The sequence below is a fragment of the Mustela putorius genome, unplaced genomic scaffold (genome assembly GCF_011764305.1).
Source record: "Mustela putorius furo isolate JIRA1106 unplaced genomic scaffold, ASM1176430v1.1 tig00000743_pilon_pilon_pilon, whole genome shotgun sequence".
Lineage (NCBI taxonomy): Eukaryota > Metazoa > Chordata > Mammalia > Carnivora > Mustelidae > Mustela > Mustela putorius.
The window spans coordinates 5,776,885-5,803,758 of record NW_025421464.1 but is presented as its reverse complement, the minus strand read 5'-3'; the positions used below and the strand labels follow the sequence as shown (position 1 = coordinate 5,803,758).

The window sequence follows — 26,874 nt, the reverse complement described above, 5'->3', positions numbered from 1 at the left end:
ACATTTAACCAAGTAATGATGAGTTTTGTCCTTGTACTCTCCCTCCCTTGCTCCATGGTGAATTGCTTTCTTCCCTGTGGAGCCCCCCAACACTCCCTGAAGAGGCTTGGCATAGATACTTCTTGGTACTGGGCACCCAGTCTCCTGCCGAGTCTCCTTACCTACAGCCACATCGCTCTCTCTCGGGCAGATCTGGTCAAGCTTCCTTGTGCTTCAGACCCCTCAGAGACTCCTTGGTGCTCTGGGGCGGCTGCAAGGATGGAAAACCAGACGCTGTCACCTGGCATCAAAGGTGCCTCAGATCTGGCTCTGATCTTTCTCCCCACCTCGCCCCACACTCCAGCACTGAGACTCTGGGCAAACCAACCTCTGTTTGACTTTATTTTCTCATCAGTTTTAAGGTGACCAAGGGTGCTTCTGAATGTCAGGTTAACCTCAGCCATTTATTGTCTTCCTACAGATGGCAAGCCTGTCCCAGGAGAGATTGATCTGTTGGGAAGAGCCTGTTAATTTCAGAGACTCTTCTGTAAGTGTCCCTCTGTTTCTCTTTTCCCAACTGCCTCCTTTTCCTCCCTAGTCCCCATCATGACCCACAGCCATCTTGACACACTGCCATTACCCAGGTGTTTTTCTAGTCTCCCTTCCTGTGCCTCCTCACCCCCCACAATAAAGATCCACTCTAAAATGTTTTCTCTAGGTCCTTGAACAGTGCTGGATAATCCTCCACTGGTTTTAAAGTCCTCTGCACATTTTAATGTTACATTTAAGGGGGTGCCGAGTTAGCTCTGTCTGTGGAACATGTGACTCTTGATCTTGGGGGTTGTGAGTTCAAGCCCCATGTTGGGTGTAGATTACTTAAAACCTTAAAAAAAATTACATTTTACAGCTCTTATTCTGTCCCCCCCCACATCATTTTTAATATCTATGTGAACATTCAGTTCATTACATCTGAGAGCCGCCCAGTAGGCCACAGCATTTGTCTGTCACATTTCACTTATTCATTCTCTTTGTTACAGACATGTGGTTCCCTCTAGTGCCCTGCCCTCATCATGCTACTTCAGGGAACATCTTGTCCTGCTCCTTCTGGGCCTTGGCACAGATTTCTCAGTGCAGTTGCTGAGCCTTAAGGGATTTCCTTGTTCCCAGGTACTGATTGGTGCCTGCCCTCCTGCAGGAGTGTCCCAGCGTGTCCTCACCACCCAGCGTAGGGGGAGCCCCCTTCCTCTCCATCTCTGCCAGTGTTCAGTATTTTCCCTCTCATGTTTGGCAATCTGATGAGTATAAAGTGGCCTGTTTCTGATTTGCTTTCTGAACACCAGTGAAGTCATTCTGTTGTACTTGTTAGTCGAAATTTCCCTTTTGTGAATCTCCTATTTACAAATGCTTTGCCTGTTTGCCCATTTGATTCTCTAACTTTTTCTTGGAATGAGTTAGGTATTAATTCCTTGATTCATTTTAATACAGTAAAAATTCACCCTTTTAAAAAAAAATGAGTCTTTTTTTTTTTTTTTAAAGATCTTATTTACCCATTTGACAGACAGAGATCACAAGAGAGGCAGAGAGGCAGGCAGAGAGAGAGGAGGAAGCAGGCTCCCGGCCGAGCAGAGAGCCCGATGCGGGGCTCGATCCCAGGACCCTGGGATCATGACCCAAGCCGAAGGCAGCGGCTTAACCACTGAGCCACCCAGGCGCCCCGAAAAAAAAAAATGAGTCTTAACAAACATATATGACTATGGAATCACCACCACAGTCATGATGCAGAATGGTTTCGTCACCCCACAGAATTCCGTCATGCCCCTATTCAGTCTCTCTTCCTACCCTGTGGCCCTGGCAGATACTAAGCTATTTTCTGTCCTAAGTTTTGCTATATTCAGACTATCATATAAATGGGATCATATAGTATATAGCCTTTGAGTTTGCCTCTTTCTTTTAGCAGAATGTAATTGAGACTCATCCACCTTGTGTGTATATTGGTAGGCCCTCAGTTCCTTCTTACGAATGAAGAGCATTCCATTGGGTGAATATACTACATTTTGTTTAACCATTTATCATGTGAAAGATACTTGAATTGTTTGTAGATTTGTAAGTTTGTTTCTGATGACTTGATAGTTTTGAGGAGTACTGGTTAGGCATTCTGTAGAATGCTTTAGAATCATGTCTCATTTCTTGAACATTATGCCTTGAGTTTGGAGGACATCCCATTGGGATACTCAGGGGCTCAGGGACATACTTCCCAGAGCCAATGACACTGTTGTCTGCAATGGAGGTCTCACAGGTTTTTGTTTTTTTAAGAGACTTTATTTATTTATTAGAGAGAGAGAAAACACAGGCGGTGGAGAGGGAGACACAGGCTGCCCATCGAGCAGGGAGCCCGATGTGGGGCTTGATCCCAGAACCCTGGGATCATGACCTGAGCCAAAGGCGGACACTTAACCAACTGAGCCACCCAGGCGCCCTTCACGGGTTTTAACCGTCATTAAAACTACCTTTACTGACTCTGTTTCTCCCCCTTCCCCCATACAACCTCTCTGTCTCTGTCTCTCTCTTTCTTTCCTGTTTTCTTTGTTGTTTGTTTTCAGACCCCATTTTGATTTTAGTTCTTGTCCAGACTATTTCCCATTGCTGGCAGCAGTGATTGGCAATTGGTTTTATGGCCTGTTTGTTGATCTCTTAACAGGGCAGTGGGGATCTGTTCTCTCTCCAGGGGGAAATGTGGGCAACTCTGATTTGTTAGTTTCCTTGTTGTTGTTTTTACAGTTTGCTTGCCTATTTGCAAGCTTAAATCAATTAAGAAAACATTGAGAGAATTAAGAAAGCATCAAAAGGAGAACAGCCCATTGAGGCTAGTGGGTTTTGGTGTTTCTTGGTTTATTTTGGCACATGGCTGTGGTTGTAGAACTGAAGCTGAACATCTGCAGTATGTCTGGAGGAGTCTAAAATATTGTCCTACTTTGTAGTGTGTTAAATAATAAGTTAAATTGTAATAGGTCATAAATTTAAGGTTTGTTTTGATTGGTTTATCAGACCTCATGGGGCATATATAAATAGAAGGAAACAAAAAATTTACAGGAAATGAAGAGATAGGAAGTTCTAATAGTTTCAGCATACTAGCCTTTAAAAAAGAAAAAATGAGTTTACATAAACATGAGTTTAGGAAGATATTTTTGAATAGTTACTATTTGTTTTAACAGCTTTATTGTTACATAATTTACATTCTGGAAATGCACCCATTTAAAGTGTTCAATTCAGTTAATTTTTGCATATTTAAAGAGTCATGTAACCATCAGCATAATCAGCTTCACTCCCCATCTGTGCCCTCCCTACCCCAGCTGTCAGCCAACACCGATATACCTCATTCTTTCTAGATTGGCCCATTTGGGACATTTCTTGTAAATAGAATCATGCAATATGTGGTCTTTTGTTAAGGACTTCTTCGACTTAGCCTAGTGTTTTGTTTTTTGTTTTTTGTTTTTTTTAATTTATTTTTTTAAGATTTACTTATTGGACAGAGAGAGATCACAAGCACGCAGAGAGGCAGGCAGAGAAAGAGGGGGAAGCAGGCTCTCCGCCTAGCAGAGAGCCAGGGCTCAGTCCCAGGACCCCAAGACCACAGCCCGATCCAAAGGCAGAGGCTTAACCCACTGAGCTACCCAGGCGCCCCTAGTCTCGTGTTTTTGAGGAGTATCCATGTTGTAACATGAGTCAGTACTTCATTCTTCTGTGCTGAATAACCTTCTGGTGCATGGAGAGGCCATGTTTACTTCTCTGTTCAGGAGTTGATGGACACTGGGGTTGTGTCTATATTTTTTGGCTCTTTTGAATAATGCTGCTGTGAGCATTTGTGTAGAACTTTTTCCGTGGATGTATGTTTTCATTTTCTGGGGGGGTCTACCTAGGAGTAGAATTGCTGAGTCATATGGTAACTGTTTAGCCTTTTGAGGAACTGCTGGACTCTTTTCCGAGGTGGCTGCACCATTTTACATTTCCAACCATAGTGTGTGAGGGTTCTAATTTCTCTACATCTTTCCCAACCTTGTTATTTTCTGGGTTTTAAAAATTATTATTATTATTATTATTTATTATTAATTTCCTTAATGCCTAATGAATTGAACATCTGTGTTTGCCTATCTTTGGAGAAATGTCAGTTCCTATTCTTTGTCCATCTTTAAATTGGTTATCTTTTTATTATTGAGTTGTGAGGGTTCTTTATATAGAGGTTTCTAATCAGATATTATTTGCAAATATTTTGTTTATTTGTGCTTTCTTTTTCTTTTCTTTTTAGTTATTTATTTATTTAAAGTAATCTCTACACTCCACATGGGACCCAAACTCAGGATTCTCAAGAGTCACATGCTCTTGCAACTGAGCCAGCCATCTGACCTTGTTTCACTTTCTTGATATGAATTACTCTCTTTACATTTTCGCTTATTTCTAGTACTTCCCCAGAAAAATATCCCACCTGTGGATTTTCAAATTTCTTGCATTCTCTCTCTTTCTCTCTCGCTCTCTCTCTTTTTTTTTTTTTAAGATTCATTTATTTGTTTTCGAGAAAGTGAACACACACAAGTGGGAAGGGTTAAGGGGAGAGGGAGAGAAAATCTTTAGCAGATTCTGCATTGAGCACAAAGCCCAGTGCCGGACTTGATGTTATGACCCTGAGATCATGACCTGAGTTGAAATCAAGAGTCAGATGCTCAACTGACTGAGCCACCCACTTGCCCCTTGAGTTCCCTTTCTACCCTTTTAGTTACTTAATTAAAACTTTATACTTAGTTAACAGTTATTTGTATTAAATTATCTCTGTTGAAGTAAACAGTGTGGTTTCTGACCCTGATCACATCCCGATACAAATGGTATTCTTTGTATCTTTTTTTTTTTTTTTTGACATTATGTTTGTGAGGTTTATCCATGTTGATGCCTGTAGCTGTAGTTCATCTCCATTTCCTTGTACATTCCACTGGTGGGGCTATTACAGTGATGCTGTTGGAGCCTTCTTGCAGGTGCCTTTCGGTGAACATGTGTGCACGTTTCTGTTAGGTGTGTAGGTTCCTAAGAGCAAAATTGCTGAGTCATGGAGTAGATAAAAGTTCCACTTTAGTAGATAATACCAATTTGTTTTCCGAAGCGATTGTACCTGTTTACACTCCTGTCTGTAGTGTGTGAGGACTCTAGGTACTCCGCATCCTCTCCCACCAGTACTTGGAATTGGGAGTTTTGTTCATTGTGGCCACTTTGGTGGGGTCAGCTTCATTTATTAAGTCCCTCATCTCCCTACTGTCCTATGATATACCACCTTTGTCATACATAACAAGAGCCATAAATGGGGTGCCTGGGTGGCCCAGTGGGTTGAAGCCTCTGCCCTTGGCTCAGGTCATGATCCCAGGGTCTTGGGATCAAGCCCCCCGCCCCAATAGGGCTCTCTGCTCAGCAGGGAGCCTGCTTCCCTTCCTCTCTCTGCCTGCCTCTCTACCTGCTTGTGATCTCTGTCTGCCAAATAAATAAATAAAATCTTTAAATAAAAAAAAAAAAGGAGCCATAAATGTATGGGTCTGTCCCTGGATTCTATTCTATTTCATGGGTCAGCCTGGCTCTCCACTGTCACACCATCATTATATTTATTATAGCTTCACGGTAAGTCCTGAATTGTAGCAGTTACATCTTATTTTCCTCTTCTTCTTTTTTTTTCTTTCCTTTTTTCTTTTTTCTTAAGATTTTATTTATTTATTTGACAGAGAGAGAGAGACAGTGAGAGAGGAAACACAAGCAAGGGGAGTGGGAGAGAGAGAAGCAGGTTTCCCACCGAGCAGAGAGCCTGATATGGGGCTTGATTCCAGGACCCTGGGACTATAACCTGAGCTGAAGGCAGATGCTTAATGACTGAACCATCCAGGTACCCGTCCTCTTCTTTTTCATAACATCTGGCAACTCAGGGCCATTTACTCTGATTGATTGATTGATTGGGGAGAGAAAGTGCAAATGAGAGCACAGGAGCAGGGGGTGGGAGAAGTGGACTCCCCACTGAGCAGGGAGCTCAATATGGGGCTCGATCCCTGGGTCCTGGGATCGTGACCTGAGATGAAGGCAGGGGTTTAACCAATTGATCCACCCAGGTTCCCCTTTCTTCGTCTTCTTTTTTTTTTTTCTCCAGAGAAGAGTGAGTGGGGTGGGAGGCAGAGAGAGAATTTTTTTTTTTTTAAGATTTTATTTATTTATTTGACACAGAGAGATCACAAGTAGGCAGAGAGGCAGGCAGAGAGAGAGAGAGGAGGAAGCCGACTCCCCGCTGAGCAGAGAGCCGATGCGGGACTCGATCCCAGGACCCTGAGATCATGACCTGAGCCGAAGGCAGCAGCTTAACCCACTGAGCCACCCAGGCGCCCCAGAGAGAGAATTTTAAGCAGGCTCCATACCTGGCATGGAGCCCGACATGGGGCTTGATCTCACAACTCTTGAGCTCATAACCTGAGCCGAGATCAAGAGTAGGACATTTAACCAACTGAGCAACCTAGGCACTCCTCCCTATGGTTTTTAAAATTTTTCATGGATTTTTTTTTTTTTAAGATTTTATTTTAAAGTAATCTCCATAGCCAGCATGGGGCTTGAACTCACAACCCTGAGATTAAGAATTGCATGCTCTACCAGCTGAGCCAGCCAGGCACCCCAAGAGATAGTCTTCATGGATTTAAATGCATCAGTCCTTTCCTTTGTGGTTTCTGAGTTTTGTGGCAGACTTTGAAAGTTCTGGGCATGTTTCATGGTTACCTGTAAATGTTGCCCGTGAGAGATAAAACAGTAGCTGCTGTTGCTTTTCTAAAAAGCTGCTAGGATCATAATAAATTAGCTCTCAAATAGAAAATTGCCTTCGTCCTGGCTTCTGAACATGCCGTATGCCTTCCTGCTCCCAGACTTTGTTTACCCTGCTTCCTCTGAGATCTGCTCCCATTCCTGCACATTCCTCCCGCCTGCTGGTCCTGCCCTTCCACGCACAGAACACTTCCCTTGTCCCATCCTCTGTATCCCGTCAAGTCAGGCCCACGCCAGCTTGGAAACCAGTGAGGCTAGACAGGTTCTGTCCTCCCTGCACACGGCGTGGATCTCTCCCTTTCCCTGGAGTGAAGGGGCTGTAGGCTTGTGACATTATTGCAGACTGAGGGGTCAAGACTTGAGGAGGCTTGATTCTAACCTGGTCCCTGCCATCTTACAGAAAGGCTTTTGGTGTGACAGTGGCCCTGCAGAGTGCCATGTGACCTTGATGCAGAACATGTGTAGGGGCGCCTGAGTAGCTCAGTGGGTTAAGCCTGTGCCTTTGCTTGGGTCATGATCTCAGGGTCCTGGGATCCAGTCCCCTGTCGGGCTCTCTGCTCAGCAGGGAGCCTGCTTCCCCCACACCCTCTGCCTGCTGCTCTGCCTCCTTGTGATCTCTCTCTGTCAAATTAAGAAATAAAATCTTAAAAAAAGAAAAGGAACATATATGGCTAGCGCTCTGGGGGTCCTCAGAGGATGCCCAGAGTCTGCCCTACTACCTGGTCCCTCCCTTCGGACTGGCTGCAGTGAGTGGCCCTCCATCGAGGGCAGGGGTTGAGGGCATGGTCAGACTGAGTCTGCCTCAGTATTTGAGCCTGGTCAGGACACATTTGGGGATGGCTTCACCTGGAGTGGAGATCAGGGACTGTGGGGCTCCATCTGGAGGCAAGAGAGGGGGTGTTTCATGGGCTTCTGGCCAGGGCCTGGAGCTGATGTGGGGAGAGGCTTGTGGGAACTTAGACCCTCCTCGTCCAAGACACAGTCCACTTAGTGCTCAGCACTTCCTTGGTTCTGATCTCAGACCTCTGCTTTGTGCTGTGGTTGACTGGCTATGGGTGACTTTAGGGAAGGTGTCAGGATTGCACTGGGCCCAGCAGCTGCTCCCCAGCCTTTGCTGGGGTCTGGTGGGATGTTTGTAGCCCAGGTCCAAGCCCTGTGGGGGTTCTAGAGGCTGGGATCCAGCCCTCCCTCTGCCCCAGATCCACTGGGTGACTTTAGGAAGTCCCTGCCCCTCTTGGCTATCTGTTCATTGAACCAGTATTTCTGTTCCTCTTGTGCCTCAGGCACTGTGGTCATTGTCCCCATCATTCACGTGTAACAGAGATCCCAGCCCTGCCCACCTTGTGTGCAGTGTGAAAACTGGTCATGTAGTTGAACTGACCCTGCAGGTGCAGAGGGCACAGCCCAGGCCACACATGGTGGCTGCCTGGAGCTGATCTCAGGGAATCCTTTAAACCCGTCGTTCCCACCTTCAGCTGGTCCCACCTTGAGCCGGAGCTTCTGGGAGGCACCCACCTCCCTGTTCACAAAGCCTCCCTGTTCTTCCAGGACCACCTGGCTTTCCAGGAGCATTGAGGTGTCCCTGGAGATCCAGGCTCTAATCCTAAAGGCTGGGTGACCTGACCCTGGTCTTCCTGGTGCCACAGAACCACCCCACAGAGATACACTGTGGTGATTCCTGAGGGTCCTCCCCACTTGGGCCTCTCTCTCCCAGGAGGACTGTTTTCTGCAGCACTTAGTCTGCCCCCGTCCCCATTCCTGCTCTGGTCTCAGGGGAGCCTTACCCCAGCTGGGAGTGGGGGAGGGGTCTGGGCAGCCACTAGGGACAGGAGAGGGCAGGAGATTCTTTAGGGACTAGGAGCTCTTCTATTTCACCCCAACAACAGACACACAGACCCAAAGCAGTGCTCAGACTTCTATTGGAGACTCTGCCTCCCCTGGGTCCAATCTCTAGCCTACATGCGTCTTCTGGATTATACTCATGGTGGAGTGGCTGGGCAGGGCACAGAGGAGGGGTCTGGCATCCTGTTCTGAGAAGGGACCTTGGTGAGCTTTGTGGCAGTGGCAGTGGCTGGGAAAGAGTGGTCATTCCCTGTGTGGGGGTGCACGTGAACTTGGGTCCAACAGGACACAGGGCCTGTCCTGTGGTGAGCAGCCATGAGGCCAAGCTCCTGAGAAGACAGTCCTCTCTTGGGGTGGTGGGAGGTCACGGTGGAACACCTGCCTCACATTGGCCTTGCACCCCTTGCCTGGCACTGTGTGCTCTCAGCCTGTTCCTCCACGGGGAGCTGGGCCCCTAGCCCCTCAGAGGGAGGATCCCCTGAGAAAATTCTGTGGGGTCACGGGCATGGAGCACAGTGAGTGTGGAGAGCAAGAGAGTGGAACAGGGGCCTGGGGCTGGGGGGCTGGGGTGGCCTAATCGTCCTTGTCCTTGGCCCCATGCTTGAGGATGCGGGTGAACTCCACGTAGTTGAAGTTGCCTTTCTTATCAATGGGTGCCTCTCGGTACATCTCGTCCACTTCTTCGTCTGTGAAGCGGTCTCCCATGGTGGTGAGTAGCTCCCGAAGGTGGTCCTCATGGATAAAACCTGGGGGCAGGGCCAGGGCCCATGAGATAGGGACTCAGGCTGGAACATCCCTCACACCCTCACCATGTGGCCCCTCAGCAGTCCTTGCAGTGAGTCTCTGGCTAGTTCAACTCTTCAGGGCCCCAGAGGGAGGGGTTCTGCAGTGTTTCTGTGGGGTCCTTGGGCCTGTGAGTGTGTGGGCTGGATATGTCTTACTTTGACCTGAGCCCTAGAGTTCCACTCCCTGAGTTTGCATGCTCATCCCCTTTCCTGGCTGTGTGACCATAGGCAAGTTATTTAACCTCTCTGTGCCTGTTTGATCTGGAAAATAGAGATGAAAATATGCCAAGGGGACCATGAAGGTAGTCAGGAAGATGTTCTGATTGGGCCTGTGGGCACCGTGAAACTTCTGAAATTGGTGCCAGGGTCACTCTGCCTGTCTCTGGGACAGACCAGCTATGGGAAAGAAATCCTTTGTGAGGTCTGAGGATGGGGGCTGGTTTTTGCACCTTATTGGCCAGAAGGGCCTGGAATGATTTGGTTTCTGGGGAGGTCTAAAATGGGGGCATTGTGCTGGGCCAACAGGTAAACTCGGGATGTGGGAAGCCTTGGTGGATGTGGGCTGTTGTGGTCTAGTGTCTGGGGGAAGGGAACAAGGACACAGCTTAGTTGCAGCTACGGAAATCCCAGCAGATGGGGGATTTCTGTTCTGGCCTTTGGGGACAGGGGCCCTGAAGTCCCTGCGCAGCCCCACTTGCATCCTTGGGGACACCCTGGGTAAAATACTCAGCCCCAGCCCTGTCCAGGCCTCCAGCGGAAGGCTGCTGACCTGAGGCCTCCTCGTCGAAGCAGGCGAAGGCGTTTCGGATCACGTCTTCAGGGTCTGTGCCGTTCAGCTTCTCCCCAAACATGGTGAGAAACATGGTGAAGTTGATGGGCCCTGGGGCCTCGCTCATCATGCCCTCAAGGTACTCGTCGGTGGGGTTCTTCCCTGTGGCAGGTGGGACATTCCTGCTGTCACTGCCCTGTCCCCTCCCTCCTCCCTGCCTCCCCCTTCATGGCCTGTGAGAATCCCACAGGCAGGAGACGATGAGCTCTGTAAACTGTAGAGCGTCTTGTTGGGATGGTCAGCGTTCTGACTGCTCCCTCCCCCGGGCTCTCCAGGCCGATTTGACCAGTTAAGGCCTCTGGTCCGGATATCCAGGCCCTCCGGGGTGTGAGGGCCGCAATGTACTGACTGCCTGCGGCATCTGCAGCCCTGCCTGCCTGTCTGGGTTAACTTTCACCATGTTGTGAGGTCACCAAAATGCCCCAGTCACATCTGTGTCGCAGGATAGCGGGGAGATTAAAGACACTTGTGCAGCTGCTGCTGTTTGTGTTATGGGCTGCTCTTGCTTGTTAACCGGGGTTGATGTTCCTACCAGAAGGCCACGCCTGACCTGCGACCCCACCGACAAGAGCTACAAACAGGAATGCAAGTTTTTCTGGATAGAAGCCCAGGGTCCCACGTCAGCCCCCCCAACTCAGGGTTTCCCAGTCCTCCCACTGGACTTCCTGGGCGTGTACATGAGGGCCTTGGTCACCACTTCACAGGAAGGGACATGGGCAGAGTGGGTGGCCCCACTGTGAGGGGCAGGGCCAGGGACTCCCTTGGGCCTTTCTGGCCTCAGTGCTTGGGGCTTGACAAGCACAGGTTGCCTCCTCTTCTGCCAGAGGCTTCTTCTCTCCCCCAGCCAGTGTCTCATCTGGTTGAAGGGTCTGCCAGGAACCGGGGCTCAGGGTGGTATCTGTGATGAGCACAGGGGAGATGTGGGGGTAGGGCCACAGGGGGTGGGGTTCCCCATATGAGCAGGTTCCTGAGCTCTTTCAGCTCTAAGATTCTGATTCTAGGGAAGTGGCCGGAGTCAGAGAGGCTCTAAGGACCCGGCGTGGGTGACTTCTGAAGGAGGGAGGAACTCTGGCCTCCCCTCCAGCCTCAGTTCTCCATCTGCACAATGGAAGGTCTGTGCAGTTCCAGCTTTCTTTAGTCACTCATCCTTTTCTTTAAATGAAGTGGAACCAGGCAGCCCAACCACAAATCTGCCTGAGGCAGTCTGGCTCCGGAGTGAGCCTGTCTGGGTTCAGATCCAGTGCCCAACTGCTCCATGCCTCAGTTTACCTATCTGTTAAATGGAGAAAGTACTGGCATCTGCTTGCCAGGGTGGGTACCACATGTCTCTACATGGAAAGGACTCCATACACGATGAATAGCCCACTGCCTGTTTCAGTTGCAACCCTCACAGGACCCACTTGGACCCCAGCCACCCCGTCCCTGCTCACCGAGTGAGGCCAGCATGTCATGCAAGTCTTCCTTGTCGATGAAGCCATCTCGGTTTTGGTCGATCATGTTGAAGGCCTCCTTAAACTCCTGGATCTGGGACTGGTCAAACATCGCGAAGACATTCGATGTGGCCCTCTGTGGCCGCTTCTTGGTGGTTTTGGCCTTGGCCCGCTTACTGGACATCTTGGCTTCAGGTGGGTGGGGCTTCCCTGCAGGAAGTGGGTGTTGGGGGGAAGAGCCTAGGACCCTGGGTCAGGGGATCTTCCTGCCTACTTAAGCCTGGCTGTCAGTGCCTGGACCTGGCATTCAAGGCCTCCCATAGGCTTGGGGCTCCTGTCACCCAGCTCATCACAAAAGCAGACAGGCGTGGGCTCTGCGATCATTAACAATTTCTCTACCTCTCTGAGTTTCCTCATCTGGGAATGGGGACATGAGGAATGCCCAGCAGCAGGGAATAATTCGTGCCCGAGAAGCCCCTGGAATGGTGCCAGGCACAAAGTAAGCTATTTTTGCTGTGGCTGTTTGGGTAAGACACTTAGGATTGGATTCTGTGCCAACCTGTCTTCGCTTTCTCTCTCTTAATTCGTTATAGCATTTACACTGTCCATCTCTCTCTCTCCAAGTGAGAAAGTGGGCTGAAAAGTAGAAGGCTGTGAGGTTCCTGCCAGCTCCTCCTCCTCGCTCCAGCAGCAAGGAGCTGGATCAGTGGCCCCACATTCCTGACATTCTTGTCATCTCCTCCTCCTTCTCCTCCTCCTGCTCCCTCCTCCCTCCTCCCAATCCCTCTGTGTTCCAGGCTCTGGATGTTTTAGAAGGCATATGCTCTGGGAAGTCTTCCCTCCCCCAACCTGCCCACACTTGACCAGCCCCTTAGGTGGATGATAGACCTGATTTGTTTTCACTCTGCCCGTGCTTATAGGGGTATGAGGCTCCCCTGGGCTGGGAGACCCAGCTTCTTGTCACCCTTGTCTAGATCTGGCCTCCTAGCTTCCAGCCAGTCTCTCCCAACCCACAGAGATCCAGACCTGTACCACCTGTCATTTCACCTTGAAGCCCTTGAAAGTTCCTGGAATAAATAGGCCCCTGAGCCTAGCATTCAGGACCCTGTGTGAACCCCTCCAACCTTTTGCTCTGATTGACCATGGGACCCTTCACTGTGTTCCTCTAGCTGCCTGTGATTCTGCCATGCTGGACCTCTGGAGGTTTCCCAGACAACCTCAGACTGACTTTCTTGGTCACCCCCACCCTGAACACCCTTCCTTTTCCAGCCTAGTTCTTGAGACACCCCCTTGGGGAGCATTTCCCACACCCTTGGTCTGACAGTAAGCACTTAGAGGTCTTTCTCTCCCTCCCCTGATTTACTAACAGGCTAACAGATGGTTGTTTAATGAATAGCTGTGAGGGCAACTGCAGCCAGGCTATTGCCCCCACTGCACAGATGGGGAAACTGAGGCCCAGCAAGGTGCTCTTTCCCTGAACCTGTTATGGCCTGTGAGGACTCTTCCCCCGAAGACGTAGAGCTGTATTCCCTTCAGCTGGGGCAGTTGTGGGCGTGGCGGAGGCTCCAGGATTACGGTCCCCCTTTCTCCTCTGCCCTTGGTTGAGGGCTTCCAGGAAGTCTCTGCCTGTTTTTAGCCCTGAATGGTGCCAGGCCTTTATCCCATGACTCTGTTCCAGTCGTTCTCAGACTGTGGTCTTTGAGCTCTTAATCCCTGAGCAGGGATCCTGGCCAGCCCCGACCCTTCCACAGGGCCACCTGTAGGCATGACAGACACGCTGCTGCTGTGTGCCACTGGCCTGACACACCTGGCCCTGGATGATTCTCATGTGGCTCGGGTTGGGTAGACAAAAGCCCTTCTCATCTGACCTGGGTCGGTGTGGGGTGGTGGCATCAGCAGGGGTTTTGTGCTTTGAGGGCCTCAGTCCTTCCCTAAGCCTGTTGATCACTGGGAACTTGGATTCATGGCACTAACAGAAGGCAGCCAAGAAGTAGTCCATGGCCATGAGAGGCTGTGATGGTTATCATCACTATTGCCAACCCCATCCTGTCTGCACAGCTCTGGGGCAGACACAGCCTGGAGAACAGAGGAAGCTGCAGCCGGAAGCAGGAATGGCTGGGACCTTGCCCACTGTTGTGATACTGGCTGGGCTCTTCTGTCTTCAAGGCCTCCCCCTTCCCCACCCTCTTTGATCCCGAAGCCATATCGTGGCTGAAAGCACTGAACTTCAGGGTATATCCATCCCAGCAAAGTTGGGAAGCAGGGTGAGGGCACCCCCTCCCCCACCTGACTGTGCAGTTTAAGAAGTGATGCCCAAGAAGGGAAGTGGCATGCCCACGAGAGGGATAGAGAGCAAAAGCTTGAGCTAGGCTTGGGCTAGGCTTGAGTCAGTGGGTGATAATGGCCAGCCCTTGGCACCCCTGATGCCTGAACACAGAAACACACATCCTGAGAGGCTTGTGGTGGGCCTGCTGCAGCTGAGGGCTCTCTGTGACCAGAGTCAGCTTCTAGGCGGTCAAGAAAAAGGGGTCAGAGGCAGGCTAGGTCCTTAGCCCTAGAGCCATCCCCTCCTGCTCCTGGAGGTTGTAGACACTAGGGATCAGATATAACTAGTGTTTGGCTGCAACTAGGTGCCACCTCCCCCTTCTGGTGTTTGAAATCCCCCCATAACAGCAAAGACAAGGCCTGTGTCCCCCATTATCTCGTCCCTATGGCTGGTAGTACCTGATGCCTTGCTAGTAAAATCACCTCCTCTGTGGCTGAGTTATCTGACTCATTCCTCAGGGCAGTTGTAGGGCTGGAGAGGGGGAGTAGAGAGTCCGAGGTCCCCCCTCGGACCTGGACAGAGCCCAGGTCCCTGTCCAACCCCCAGAGCCCTTGGCAGACCCTCTCCACCCAACAGGCATATTTGGGCGGATGTTGGAGCACGTAGAACCCCCAAGTGCACGCACACAGCGTCGGTGCGTGTGGAGGGACAGATTTTCTCTCCGGCTCCATCCCTCTCTTCTGCCCCAGGAGTTCTGGAGGAGTCTCCAGGAGACTTAGAAGGCTCAGTTTCCTGTCTGACACATGGGTTTACTGGGGCAGGGAACACCGGCGACCACTTCCCCCCTCCCCTCCTTCTGGACCCCCCAGAGCTCTGGGTTTGGCTCTGAAACTCCATAATAAAGAGGCAGGGCCTGGCAGAGTTCCCTCGCCAAAGGACCAGTGGCTACCCCAGTCTGGAACAGTTTCCCTGCTGCCCACCCCCCTGCCAGAGTCCCCGTCTTCTCCGCAACTCGCAGCCCCAGCCCTATGAGGGCTGCCCTCGCTGAGACCCTCGGGCATCCCTGTCTGTGGGGCTGTCACACCGCCTCGTCTAGCTCCCCCGCGGCCGCGACTCCCACCTGGTGTGGAGAAGGAGCTCTCTCGATGTGCGGAGCCGGTGCCGGGCGGCGGGCTGTGGGTCGGCTCCCGGCTCAGTGGGCGGGGTGGCGCGGGCCTTACAAGGCAGAAGAATGCAGGCGGCGGGGCGGGGCGGTCTGTACTCTGGCGCAGCCTTATTTGGCCTTGACCCACTGGCCGAAGGCGGGGGTGTCTTCCCTGAGTAGGCAGGGGAGGTGATGCGGGGCCACGCTGCGACCGCTTGCTCCTGATTGTTAGGGGAGAGGGATTTATTGGGCTGCCCCTTTCTCCCCAGTGAGGCAGGCACAACACCTAGGGGCATTCTCTAGTTCTCAGGCCCTCCCCCCAACTTTCCCCCAAAGGCCCCCACTGCCTGGCCCATTCCTGTGGGAGGGCTTTCTTCCATTAGGCCAAGTATGGCTTTTGTCACCAGTCCAAAAGAAGGCATGTCAGATGGCTCCGCCATCCTCATGTGAAGGGTCATTCAGGTCCCTGCTGGTGTGGGGGCTCACGTGGGGCTTGGGTAGGAGGACTGTGCTGGGGACAGCCCACCTCTGCCAGATCACTGTCCTTTCCTGCTGGCGTCAGTTTCCCATAAAATGGGAGGGTGATGGTGAAGATTCAGGAAAAAAGAGTGGCCAGAAAGAGCCAAGTAGCACCCTTGGAGGGGTGAGAGGGGCAGGGGCTGGGGGAGCCTGGGGCCTCCTCAGGGTCGCAGCACCCCTTACCCTCTCTTGTTGGCATTAGTCAGAAGAGGGAGTCAGAGAGGACAGACCTCCTCCCCCCCACTCCCCCATTCTGCATCAAGTCCTGTCCATCATTTTGACCCTTGAAGGAACACCCTACCCACCTGGACTCCAGGCAGGCTTTCCCGTCCCTCCCCCACCCCCAGCCCACTGTGGAGCAGTGCAGACCTTCCAACACCCAGTTACTTACTCTTGTCGATACGAACCGACATCTTAGGTGTGGGGCACTGTGTTGGGTGCTGGGGAAACAGCACTGAACTAAAGTAATCACCCCAGGGAAGCAGTTTTTATGAGGGAACTACGATGAACGAGTAGCTCCATGGCTTGGGGAGAGAAATGAGTTCCTTGAAGAAGAATAAAGCAGAGTTACAAAAGAGAGAGAGGAGGATGCCTCTTGTGACATTGGGACAACCAGAAGTCATGCCCAGGGAAGGTTTGAGGCAGGTAGGGAGAGTTTGCCAACTCCTGGTCTAGGAGCAGCCAGAGGGGAGTGTGACTCGGGAGAAGGGTGAGAGATGAGCTCTCAGAAGCAGTGGGGACGTAGCCTGGGGCGCCTTGTAGGCCGCCATGAGACATCAGAGTTCTGAGCAGAAGGATGGCATGGTCTGGCTTATGTATTAACTGAATCCATCTGGGTGAGACCAGCGAGGAGCTTTCCGGCAAGTGTTCAGGCTAGGGTGGTAGCAGCTGGGCGGGGGAGAAGGGTGGGGTTCTGGAAATATTCTGAAGTTGCATCCAATAGGATTTGCACATGGATTGGAATGTGTGTGAAAGAACAGAGTCGAGGTTGATTCCAAGGGTTTTGGTGTGAGCGGTGGGAGAGAGAGAGCTGCCACTTTCTAGCATGGGTCTACTGTGGAAGGAGTAGGTTTGAAGCGAGATCATAGCTCTGTTTTGGACCTGTTAATTTTTTTTTTAAAACAGTTAATTTTGAAATAATTTCAGACTTTGTATGGTACTTATACCTTTATTCTAAGAGTTCACCCAGATTCTCCAATTGTTGACATTTGGCTTTATTATATCCTCTTCTGTGTGTTTATGTGTATGTGTGGATATCTTGCGCCCACCAACATCATTTGAGAGTAACTTGCATTCTTTATTACTTTTTACCTGGAAATACTTCAGTGAGTATCTCCTGAAAAGGAGATTCTTTTCCAAATCCATAGTACATTTATCAGTATTAGAAAAAAAAAAAATTTTTTTTTTTAAAGATTTTATCTATTTACTTGACAGAGACAGAGAGATCACAGGTAGCCAGAGAGGCAGGCAGAGAGAGAGGAGGAAGCAGGCTCCCTGCTGAGCAGAGAGCCTGATGCGGGGCTCGATCCCAGGACCCTGGGACCATGACCTGAGCCAAAGGCAGAGGCTTTAACCCACTGAGCCACCCAGGTGCCCCTAGTATTAGAAAAATTTTAACATTGATTTAATACTGTTTCCATAATTTACAATCTATATTCAAATTTTGTCAATGATCCCAATAATGTCCTTTACAGTAATTTTTTTCTGGTCCAGCAGCCAATCTAAGGTTATCATATTTCTTTAATTTTTGTGTGTGTGTGGAGGGTGTGTAAAAAAGAAAAACAACAAAACATAAAAATTACCATTTAAGGGGCGCCTGGGTGGCTCAGTGGGTTAAGCCGCTGCCTTCGGCTCGGGTCATGATCTCAGGGTCCTGGGATCGAGTCCCGCATCGGGCTCTCTGCTCAGCGGGAAGCCTGCTTCCCTCTCTCTCTGCCTGCCTCTCCATCTACTTGTGATTTCTCTCTGTCAAATAAATAAATAAAATCTTAAAAAAAAAATTACCATTTAAGCATTTGAAATCTGTAGTTGGGGGGGCAGTAAGCACATTCCTATTGTTGGGCAGCCATCACCACAACCCAGGTGGCCTTCAATTGATTTTTGTGTATTGATCTTACTTCCAAGAACATTACTGAACTTTATTAACTCATAGTTTATTTATGGATATTTTAAGATTTTCTATATGAAAGATCATTTTATCTGCAAATAGATATAGTTTAATTTCTTTCTTCTTAATCTGGGTTTCTTTTTTTTTTTTTTTCCGAAGATTTTATTTATTTATCTAACAGATCACAAGTAGGCAGAGAGGCAGGCAGAGAGAGAGAGGAGGAAGCAGGCTCCCTGCTGAGCAGAGAGCCCGCTGTGAGGCTTCATCCCAGGACCCTGGGATCATGAGCTGAAGGCAGAGGCTTTAACCCACTGAGCCATCCAGGCACCCCTCAAGCTGGGTTTCATTCATTCATTCATTCTGTTGCCTGGGCAACATTGCCTTCCAATACATCAAATAGAAGTAGTAAAATCGGGGGCACCTGGGTGGCTCAATCAGTTGAATGTCCGAATCTTGATTTTGACTCAGGTCATGATCTCAGGGTTCTGGGATGGAGCCTCTTGTGGAGCCCCATGATGGGCCATGTTCAACGGGGAGTCTGCTTTGAGAGTCTCTCCCTCCTTCTCCCCCTGGACTGCCTCCCCCACCTGCCTCTCCCTCCCACCCCCTCCCGCATTTGTTTGCTATCTTATGCATACCCTGTAATAAATAAATAAATTAAAAAAAAAGTAGTAGTAAAAGCAAACACCCTTGTCTTGTTTCTGAACGTATGGCAAAAGCTCAGTCATTCATCATTAAATATGATAGTAGCTGTGGGTTTTTCTTGGATGCCCTTTATCAGCTTGAAGAAGATCTATTGCTGGTTGAATGTTTTTATTATGAAAGGATGTTGGGTTTTATCAAGCCCTTTTTATCTATCTATTGAGATGTCTTTAATCTCTCTCTTTTTTTTTTATAAGATTTTTTTTATTTATTCGAGAGAAGGAGAGACAGAACACAAGCAGGGGGACAGAGGGAGGGGGAGAAGCAGACTCCATGCTGAGCCGGGAGCCGAAAGTGGGGCTCCCACCACCTGGAGATCATAACCTGAGCCAAAAGCAGACACTCAACCATCTGAGCCACCCAAGCGCCCAGCTTTAATCTCTCTTAACATTGAACTGTTAATTAGCTTTTGTTTTTTAAGACATTGACATTTTCAGAGAGTCCAGGCCAGTTACATGGTCCTTCCTCATGATTAGCTTCAAGTTACGGATTTTTTAAAAAATTATTTATTTGAAAGAGAGAGTGTGCATGGACAGGTAGAAGCATGAGCAGGGGGAAGGGCAGAGGGGGAGAGAGAGAGGATTGGCTGTCCAGCAGACTCCCTGCTGAGTGCAGAGCCCAACTTCAGGCTGGATCTCACAGCCCTGAGATCATGACCTGAGCCGAAATCAAGAGTCTGATGCTCAACCAACTAAGCCACTCGGGCACCCCTCTGGTGGTGGATTTTTGACAGGAATATCACAGAAATGATGTGCCTTTCTCTGTGTGTCTCAACAGAAGACATAGGACATTATTTTTTTCCCTCACCAGCAACAATAACTTCACCATCTTTTTAAGGTGGTATCTGCTGGGTTATCCATCAGAAAGTTATAATTTTCCCCTTTATTAATCCGTATTTCATGAGTAAGTCGTTTGTGGGGTGCTCCTTTGAGACCAAACATTCTGCTTCTCAGCAAACTTTCACCGACTTGTGACACCCACTGGTGATTTAGTTGTTGCTGGGACGGTTGCTTCGTGGTGACTTTCTGGCCCTTCTCACTTCGTTTTACTTCTGCTGGTTGGTGGACATGTTCATTTTGAGAGGTAGAGATGTGAGTGGGAAGTGTGGAGTTCAAGGAAATTGGGGTTGCAGAGTCAGATGTGGGAGTCATCTGTCAGTCTATGGAAGGTTGGAGCCATAGCATTTGAGGCCCCCCAAAGGCCCATGTTTCCTGTTGGTCACAGGGCGTCACCAGGTTTGGGCTCTCTGCACACGTGCTAGAGATTAAACCCTGATGCTGGCTGGTCATTAGGGGACCATGGCCACCCCTGGACACTGGAACTGGGGGCCCCTGTCTCATGGGAAGGTGGCTTCTGTAGGAGGAAAGGTCCCCGTTCCATTTAGAGCCTTTACTACTTAACGTGGCATTTGAGGCCCTTCCTGTGCAGCAGCAGTCTCACACTTCAGCTTCTGTGCTTGCCTTTCTCCGCCTCAGCTTGGAGAACCCCTCTTCATCTTTCAGAGCCCAGCTCCAATACTGTCTTCTCTGTGAAGTCCCACCCCTCCTTCCCTCAGCAAGCTCATTCATTTAGGAAATAATACTTCCTTTTTTCCCCTAAACTTTTGTTTTTATGTCATCTCTATACCTAATGTGGGGCTCGAACTTACCACCCCAAGATCAAGAGTCGCATGCTCCACCGGCTGAGCCAGCTGGGAAATAATGAAGCTCTCGTCTGTGCTAGGCACTGAGGCTGGTGGAAAAAACTTACTTCCTATTCTCTGGGAGCCCACCATCTCCTTGTGGAGACAGATACTCATATAGCTGCACAGATAGGAGTATTACCACATCAGCGACCGCAACAAAGAGAGACAAGCCAAGTGGCTCTCATGCTCCCAGTCCAGAGCAGGGGTTTTTGCCCCAGCCTGGCCTGGCCCGGCCCAGGGACTTTGGGAGCTAACCTGAGGGCTGAGGAAGGGTTACGTTAGCTGCATTGGTGGGGAGCTGTGCTCCCTGTGCCAGGCCTGAGGTGAAGCTAGGGTGGGATCCCATGGGAGGTGTAGTGGGAGAGCTGGGCAGGGGCCTCTTGGGCCAAGGTGGGGAGGCTGGGTTTTCTTCTGCTGGCACCAGGCGGGCTGCAAAGGCTTCTGCGCAGAGGGTGACTTCTGGTGCTAATGGAGTCAGGACTTCATAAAGACCCTCTGGCTGCTGTGGGAGGTGCAGTGAGGGCCACATGGATTTTTCAGGTCAGCCAGATTCCAAAGCGCAGGGGACAGTACTTCATTCTGTGTTTCTCTCAGAAACTCCACTCCAGGGCGCCTTGGTGTCTCCGGCCATTTATTCAGTGTCTGCCTTTGACTCAGGCTCCTTGCTCAGCAGGGAGCTGGCTTCTCCCTCTGGCTTCTCCCTTCCCCTTTCACCCTGTCCAGTGATGATGGTGGGAACAACTTCTCTAGCGGGCTGGAGGTCCGCAGCAGCACTTTTACCTGTGCTAGCATCTACATGTTGCTGGCTGGAAGGCCACCTGGCAATGGCTTTGTCCTGCTGTCCTGGCCAGAAGGCCGCTGAACCCAGTGCTGCTCCTGGCTGCAGCCTGGTCTCCTCTCTCAGCTTAGGCCATGGGGTGGGGGAGATGCCAGGCTTGGGAACAACTAGGGACCCTGGAGCTCCTGCCCTAGGATGTGCCGCCCTGAGGATGGTTCTCAGGGACCCCGGCTTAGTGCACAGGCTCAGGCTCCCTTTGCCTCTCCCCCAGCACCCCGCAGCTTGCAGTCTCTCCCTCCTGACCCCTTTCTGTCCCTTCAGAGCCCAGCTTTGGAAATGCAGCTTCTCTGGGAAGCTGCTGTTGGTCTTTTCCTAAATAGTCAAATGCCTTCTTGATAGAAGTACAGAGATTGAGATATTATCTTAGTCATGTTCTGGCTCATACTGTTTTATAGAAATCTAGTCATGAGAATACATACTTCTAGACCATGCAACACTGTGCAAGATCCTTGGATACTTTAAAAAAAATGTTTTTATTTATTTATTTGTGAGAGATGGTGACAGAGATAGCGAGAGAGAGGACAAGCAAGGAGGAGACGGAGAAGCAGGCTCCCACTCAGCAGAGCCCCATGTGGGACTTGATCCCAGGACCTTGGGATCATGACCTGTGCCGAAGGCAGGCGCTTACCTGACCAAGCCACCCAGGTGCCCCAAGATGCATGGATACTTAAAAGACGTCATGTCCTGAATGTCAGGTCTGGTTCAGTGGGACTAGGAGACATCGTAACTGAGAGCAGTGAGCGACCCTTGGGTGTATCTCGGGCGGGTACAAGGGAAGAGCCAGAGAGGACATTACTGGGGACTTTGGAGTGTGGCTGTGCTTTCGTATTCATGTCTGGGCCTTGGCACTCTTCTGGGTCATGGGGTTGGGGGGTGCTCGTGGACCACTCCTTTTTTATGTTAGAGGGTGACAGTGGTATTGTGGTCATGCAGGAATGTCCTTATTCTCAGGCGGTGTCTGGTGTGTTTGGGGTAAAGTATGGTGTATGCAGCTAGGTTTCAAATGGCTCGGGGAGAAGTGAGGCGTGTTTGAATGGGCCTGCGAGGGATGGTGCAAATACGGTAGTTGTTGACAGTTGCTGATTTTGGGTGAAGGACATGGTGTTCATTATCCTGTTCTTTCTTCACTGTGGCAGCAGCAGAGCTAGGAGTGGAGGCCCCGATGCTGCACGTCACATGCTTCCTGCTCTTCGTGCTCCGCTGTAGGGAGTTTAGGATCCTTGCAGGAGACCCTGATCCAACTGCCAGGGCCACTCCCCTGCTGTGGCAGGAACACTTAGGCGCTGAGGGGTAGGCGTCCCCCCTCTTCCCCTGAGGCCTGTCAGGAATAGAGCTGGGCTGCTAGCTAGCTCATGGACCCCTCCAGCATTCACTCACCGCTCTGAGGGTCCCGCTCAGTGCCCAAGGCCACCTGCAACCTCTTCACTTACTCTTCTAATCACTTCCCCACAGGGCGGGGATAGGTCCAGGGAGTACCCGCCCCTGGAGGGTGGCTCTGCGGCCCTGCTGTGTGTGCCACTAACAGGATCCAGAGAGGAGGGCATGAGGCTCTGAGCACCAAGCATGGGGGTCTGGCCTGAGGGAGGAGTGGAGCTCAGGAGGGACCAGGTGGAGCTGGGAGGCAGTTCTGTGCATCCCCTGAGCCCAAGGTCACTGCATCTTAGCTGGGTGGTGGGAGGAGGAAGGAGACCAGGCGTCTGGAGCCCAGCTTGGCCTGAAACTTCCTGAAAACCATGTTTGTACCATGGGGCATTATACTTGAACATCCTTCTGCCTGGAACGCACTCTCCCCGGACCTGCCATCCCCCAGAGCAGGTTAATACCCTTGGTGTCTCTGGGCTGGAGCAGAGTGCTGCGCCCCAGGCTGTGTGTGGGGTTGCTCTGTCGCTTCCTGCAGCCTCCTGGTGCTGCATCTTCTCTTCTGCTGCCTGTGGTAGACTTAAACTCACGTAGGCCTCATTCAGTGTCTTTCTCCTCCACCAGAGTGTGGTTCTGTGACCGCCTGCCAGGTGCGGGGCTGTTGGAGCAGGTGCTCAGGAGGTGTGTTGAGTGCACACAGCTGTCAGGGGGAGGCCGCTGCAGAGGGGACAGAGTACTGGTCCTGGGTCTGGGGGGAGGTGGGCCAGGGCAGCCCAGCTTGGCTTCCATGGAGCAATGATGGGTTAAGTGTCTGTTTCTCACAGGAGGCAGGTTAAGGGGGATGTTACTCATTTGTAAAGTCAGGGAACCAAGGGCAGCTTTCTTGCCCAGGGTTGTGAGCCAGGTTGTGCCAGAGCTGGAATGACGGTTTGCACACAAGTCAGCCTGTCTCCAAAGAGCTGCTGTGTGGCAAGGGGTCTCACTCAGGCTCCCGGGTGTCCCCTCCACCCATCTCACCCCAGCCTGGCCCTGCCCGCTGTAAGAACACCATGAGCCCTTGGTACACGTTACCTCATTTATTCTCACAACATGCCTGTGAGGTAGGGAGGGGCAGGGACTGTCCCCTTTTACAGAGGAGGAAGTTGAGGCACACAGAGGTCAAGTGACTTGCCCAAGGTCACAGACGGCAGCCAGGCTGGAATGGGGCCCCAGAGCAGGCCCTCTGTTCACCTGGGGCCCCTGCAGCGAGTGCCGGACATGAGGACATCTCCAATGCCATCGTCTTCTCCATGGTAGAGAGAGCAGCCCTCGTGTGCTGGGCCACCCCCTACCCCCTCCCGCCCCCAATCTTGCAGCTCAGGCTGACGCCACCCTGGGAGTGGGGCTGGGCTGGGGGGGTGTGGGCGGTGTGGGATGGGAGAGAGAAGGATGATTGGGGTAAAAAAAAAGAATAGAAAACTCAAGAGGCAGGGCGGATGGGCCCACGGCAGGGGGCAGGTGGGAGACCAAAAAAAAGGCCGCTTACACACAAGGTATATATTTTTACACACACTTGTACACACACCTAGATATAGTACATGTAAAAATATATGCTATTCACACACCCGCCTCCTGCCAGGTGCCCCGAGAGCCAGCGGCGGCGCTGGGGGGCATGGGTGAGCAGATGGGCGTTTGTTAAATATACACTCTAAGGTCTATGTGCATATGTACACATACATACAGACACAGCCGCCTGCCCCTCAGGTGCTGTACACAGGCTCGGCCAGGGACAGGCGACCCCTGGAAAATGGGGTCCCTCTCTTGAGTATCCCCTGCAAGTCACTCTGAGTCAGACATTTTACTGAAGGAAGAGGGGGCTGGAGAGAAGAAAGAGGCGGGAGTCTGGAGTGTGGTAACGGTGGCTTTTATCTCATTGTCCCCCACCAAAGCCCTGAACCCTCCTCCCCTTCTCGGAGACCTCCCCTCCCCCCTGCCCGGGGCTGCTGCTGCTGCGGGGCCAGCGCCTGCGCCTGCGTGTGCGCATGAGCAACTGGGAGCGCTGGGGCAGGGGCGAGGGTCTGGCTCTCCAGGCTGGCAGCTGCACGCAGGGCCCAGAGTTGGCAAGCCGGTGAGACCACAGCTGGGAGCCCCAGGGTGAGCTCTGAAGGGAGAGGAGACGAACAGAAGAATGAAAACTGCAAGGTCAGAGCGGGGTAGCGGGAAGAGGAGGAAGGACATGGCAGGGACCCAAGGCTGTCCTCGGACTGTCCTCGTCTTGTAAACAAGCTAGTGCGAGTTCTCGTGAGATAGAACAAGTAAAAAGACCGCAGTCTGGAGGCTGGGCCAGGAGGTGCCGAGGTCCGTCTACCTAGCCCACCGTGGCCAACCAGAGGGGAAAAAAAGTTTGAGAGTTTTGTGTTTCTGTTGACTTTTTTTTTGTATGAAGTCTTCATTAACCTAAAGCTGGGAGGGACCCAAAAAAGCCAAATTGTGAGCCCTTGTATGCATCAATTGAAAATTGGCTCAGGGTCTCTGGACAGAATAACCATCTTAAAGGTTGAGAAAATGGTGTTCCGTTCACATTTAGTTTGTGTGTTTGTTTGTTTTTTTAATGACTTAAAATTGTTTGCTTCCCACTTCCTGGTCTCAGAGTCGGGTCTGGGCCTCAGGGACATAAATCTCGATGCTGTCCGCACTCTCCGTGGCTGAATTCTGCCGCACAGAAGCTGCCCGCTTGGCCGCCAGGAGTCTCTTGCGGGCCTCCTGACGCTGCTTGTCCCCGGCATCGGAGGCCTTGTCGCGGCTCACTGCCGGCTTGGATTTAGCTGGCTTCTTTGGGACCGGAGGGGGTGGTTTCTTCTCTTCCTTTAGTGAGACAGTGAGGAGGGAAGAAAAATAAAATAAAGGTGCACCTTTTGTGGGGTGTTACCTCTCACTTGATGCTGGCAGCTGGGGCCTCCACCCCAGCCTCCCCACATCAGGCACAAGCAACACACATGTGGAATCAGAAAGCCACAAGAAGCGATGATAGTGGGAATAGCACAAGGCATAGGAGCAAAACGCAAGCTTAGGATTCTAGAATGTTCTAGCAGGAAGGGATGGACACAGCACCTGTTCCCACCCCTGCTCTGAACCATGGGGAGCCTGAGTCACATGGCCTGGGCTGGGATTTAAATTCAGGACCTCGGACTCCCAGGCCACATTTCACAGGCTTTTTCAGGGGGTCAGAACTCACAGGGGCCGTGGTTCAGTACCCAGTAACCACAGGGGTCCCTGGGTGCCATGGTTTTATGGAAGGAAGCTGCATCTCATGGGAGAGGCTGGCCCCAGTAGGACTGATCTGCCTCCAGAGTTCTGACAGCCATATCTCTACCTGTGCTCAGGACTGTGGGCATCTGTCTCCTAGGAGCCCCCTTTCTGAACATGCAGGGTGGGATGGCATGCTTCAGGGGGCAGCCTCGACTACACAGAGCGAGCAGCATGCTGGACGAGAGCCAAGCATGGACCCCGCGCACTGATGGACGTGAGCCCCCAGCTCAAAGACGACACACGGAGAAGGGAGCCAAGCAGCACTGACCGATGTGGGCAGCGTTATTGCCGACCAGGAATTTGTCCCTGGACTTCCCCTCCGCACTGCTCCATGCTCACCTTCCTCTTCTCGGGGGTTTCCACCAGCTGCCAGCTGTTGGCCTTGAGGTGGTAGAGTTCATCAAACTTCATGCTGATGTCCTCGATGGACAGCTGTAGCAGGTCCCAGAACCCTGCCAGGTCCTGGGCTGTTGGACGTGGGTTGGCTTCAGGGTTCTGCAGAGGGAGATGGGGATCAGTGGGGCAAGCAAGGCAGACGCTTGTTCTGCACCCCACACCAAGTATGGTCTCGTGACCCTGCCAGCTCTGGTTAGGGTCCCTGGAAGCCTCGTCTTGCTTCTCCCCACTTCCCAACATCAGGATCTGTAGGAGGGAATGAAGCAAGTTCCTGGTCACTGCCAGCCCCGAGATGGTGCAGATCTTTGGGAGAAAGAGAGCAGGCCCTGTACATACATGGAACTGAGGCCTTGACCACCACTGTAGGACTACAAGGAGGAAGGCCCTCATGCTCCTAATATATGTCAGGCTGAGATCTCTTCTCATTGTACAGAAGCTCCCAGCTGTGGTCTCACAGTGAGGCAGGAAGAAGCCAGGAGCACAGCCAGATGGGTATATTTACAGAACCCACAGGGTTTCTGTCCCCCTAGTCTGTTCTCTGACAACACGCTGCTCATGATGACTGCCCCAGCCAGTCATCAGGATCTCTGCAGGTCCTGGAGATAAACACTCGCCCTTATCCTCCAGCCCTAGGAGCATGCTGTCCGTGGCCATGGGGAGTGAGGTGAGGCGTCCACAGGAAAAGTCACCCTCCTGATAGGGAAGGCCAGGGGGTGATATGTCTCCAGTCCTCACCCGACGTCTTAGAGCATGTTTAATACAACTGAGTCAGTGCTGATTTTTAAGTTTCATGTGGCTCCTTTCACATAGGCTTTGCTTTTCTATTTGAAGAGGCATTAGAAATTTGGAAGGCTCTTTTCCTTGTGCGAGGCATGGACATG

At 51.2% G+C, this 26,874-nt stretch overlaps 2 protein-coding genes and 1 long non-coding RNA gene across 8 annotated transcripts in view; 1 reads left to right on the top strand and 2 right to left on the bottom strand.

Moving 5' to 3' along the window:
• LOC101676675 overlaps window positions 1–26,874 on the top strand; it is an 85,942-nt gene that overhangs the window by 16,007 nt on the left and 43,061 nt on the right. Inside the window, exon 3 of one of the 2 annotated variants that reach the window (XR_199046.3) lies at window positions 461–1,508. The exons of the other annotated variant lie outside the window; for it this stretch is intronic. This is a non-coding gene — a long non-coding RNA (uncharacterized LOC101676675). Of the gene's footprint in view, window positions 1–460; window positions 1,509–26,874 lie in introns of those variants that run through there. 2 annotated transcript variants of the gene reach the window in all.
• Window positions 8,707–15,222, bottom strand: MYL9 (myosin light chain 9). The gene is made up of 4 exons (XM_004746496.3): window positions 15,077–15,222; window positions 11,691–11,900; window positions 10,201–10,362; window positions 8,707–9,392 (listed from the first exon to the last, which is right to left on the bottom strand). The coding sequence occupies exons 2-4, from the start codon at window positions 11,872–11,874 to the stop codon at window positions 9,220–9,222; spliced, it is 519 nt and encodes a 172-aa protein (XP_004746553.1). The 5' UTR covers window positions 11,875–11,900; window positions 15,077–15,222; the 3' UTR covers window positions 8,707–9,219.
• DLGAP4 (DLG associated protein 4) overlaps window positions 23,371–26,874 on the bottom strand; it is a 136,483-nt gene continuing 132,979 nt past the window's right edge. For all 5 annotated transcript variants that reach the window (XM_004746498.3, XM_004746497.3, XM_004746499.2 and 2 more), the window contains 2 exons: window positions 25,937–26,092; window positions 23,371–25,153 (listed from right to left, as the gene is read on the bottom strand). In XM_004746498.3, the coding sequence (XP_004746555.1) occupies window positions 24,935–25,153; window positions 25,937–26,092 (375 nt within the window). In that variant the 3' untranslated portion in view covers window positions 23,371–24,934. The remainder of the gene's footprint in view (window positions 25,154–25,936; window positions 26,093–26,874) is intronic.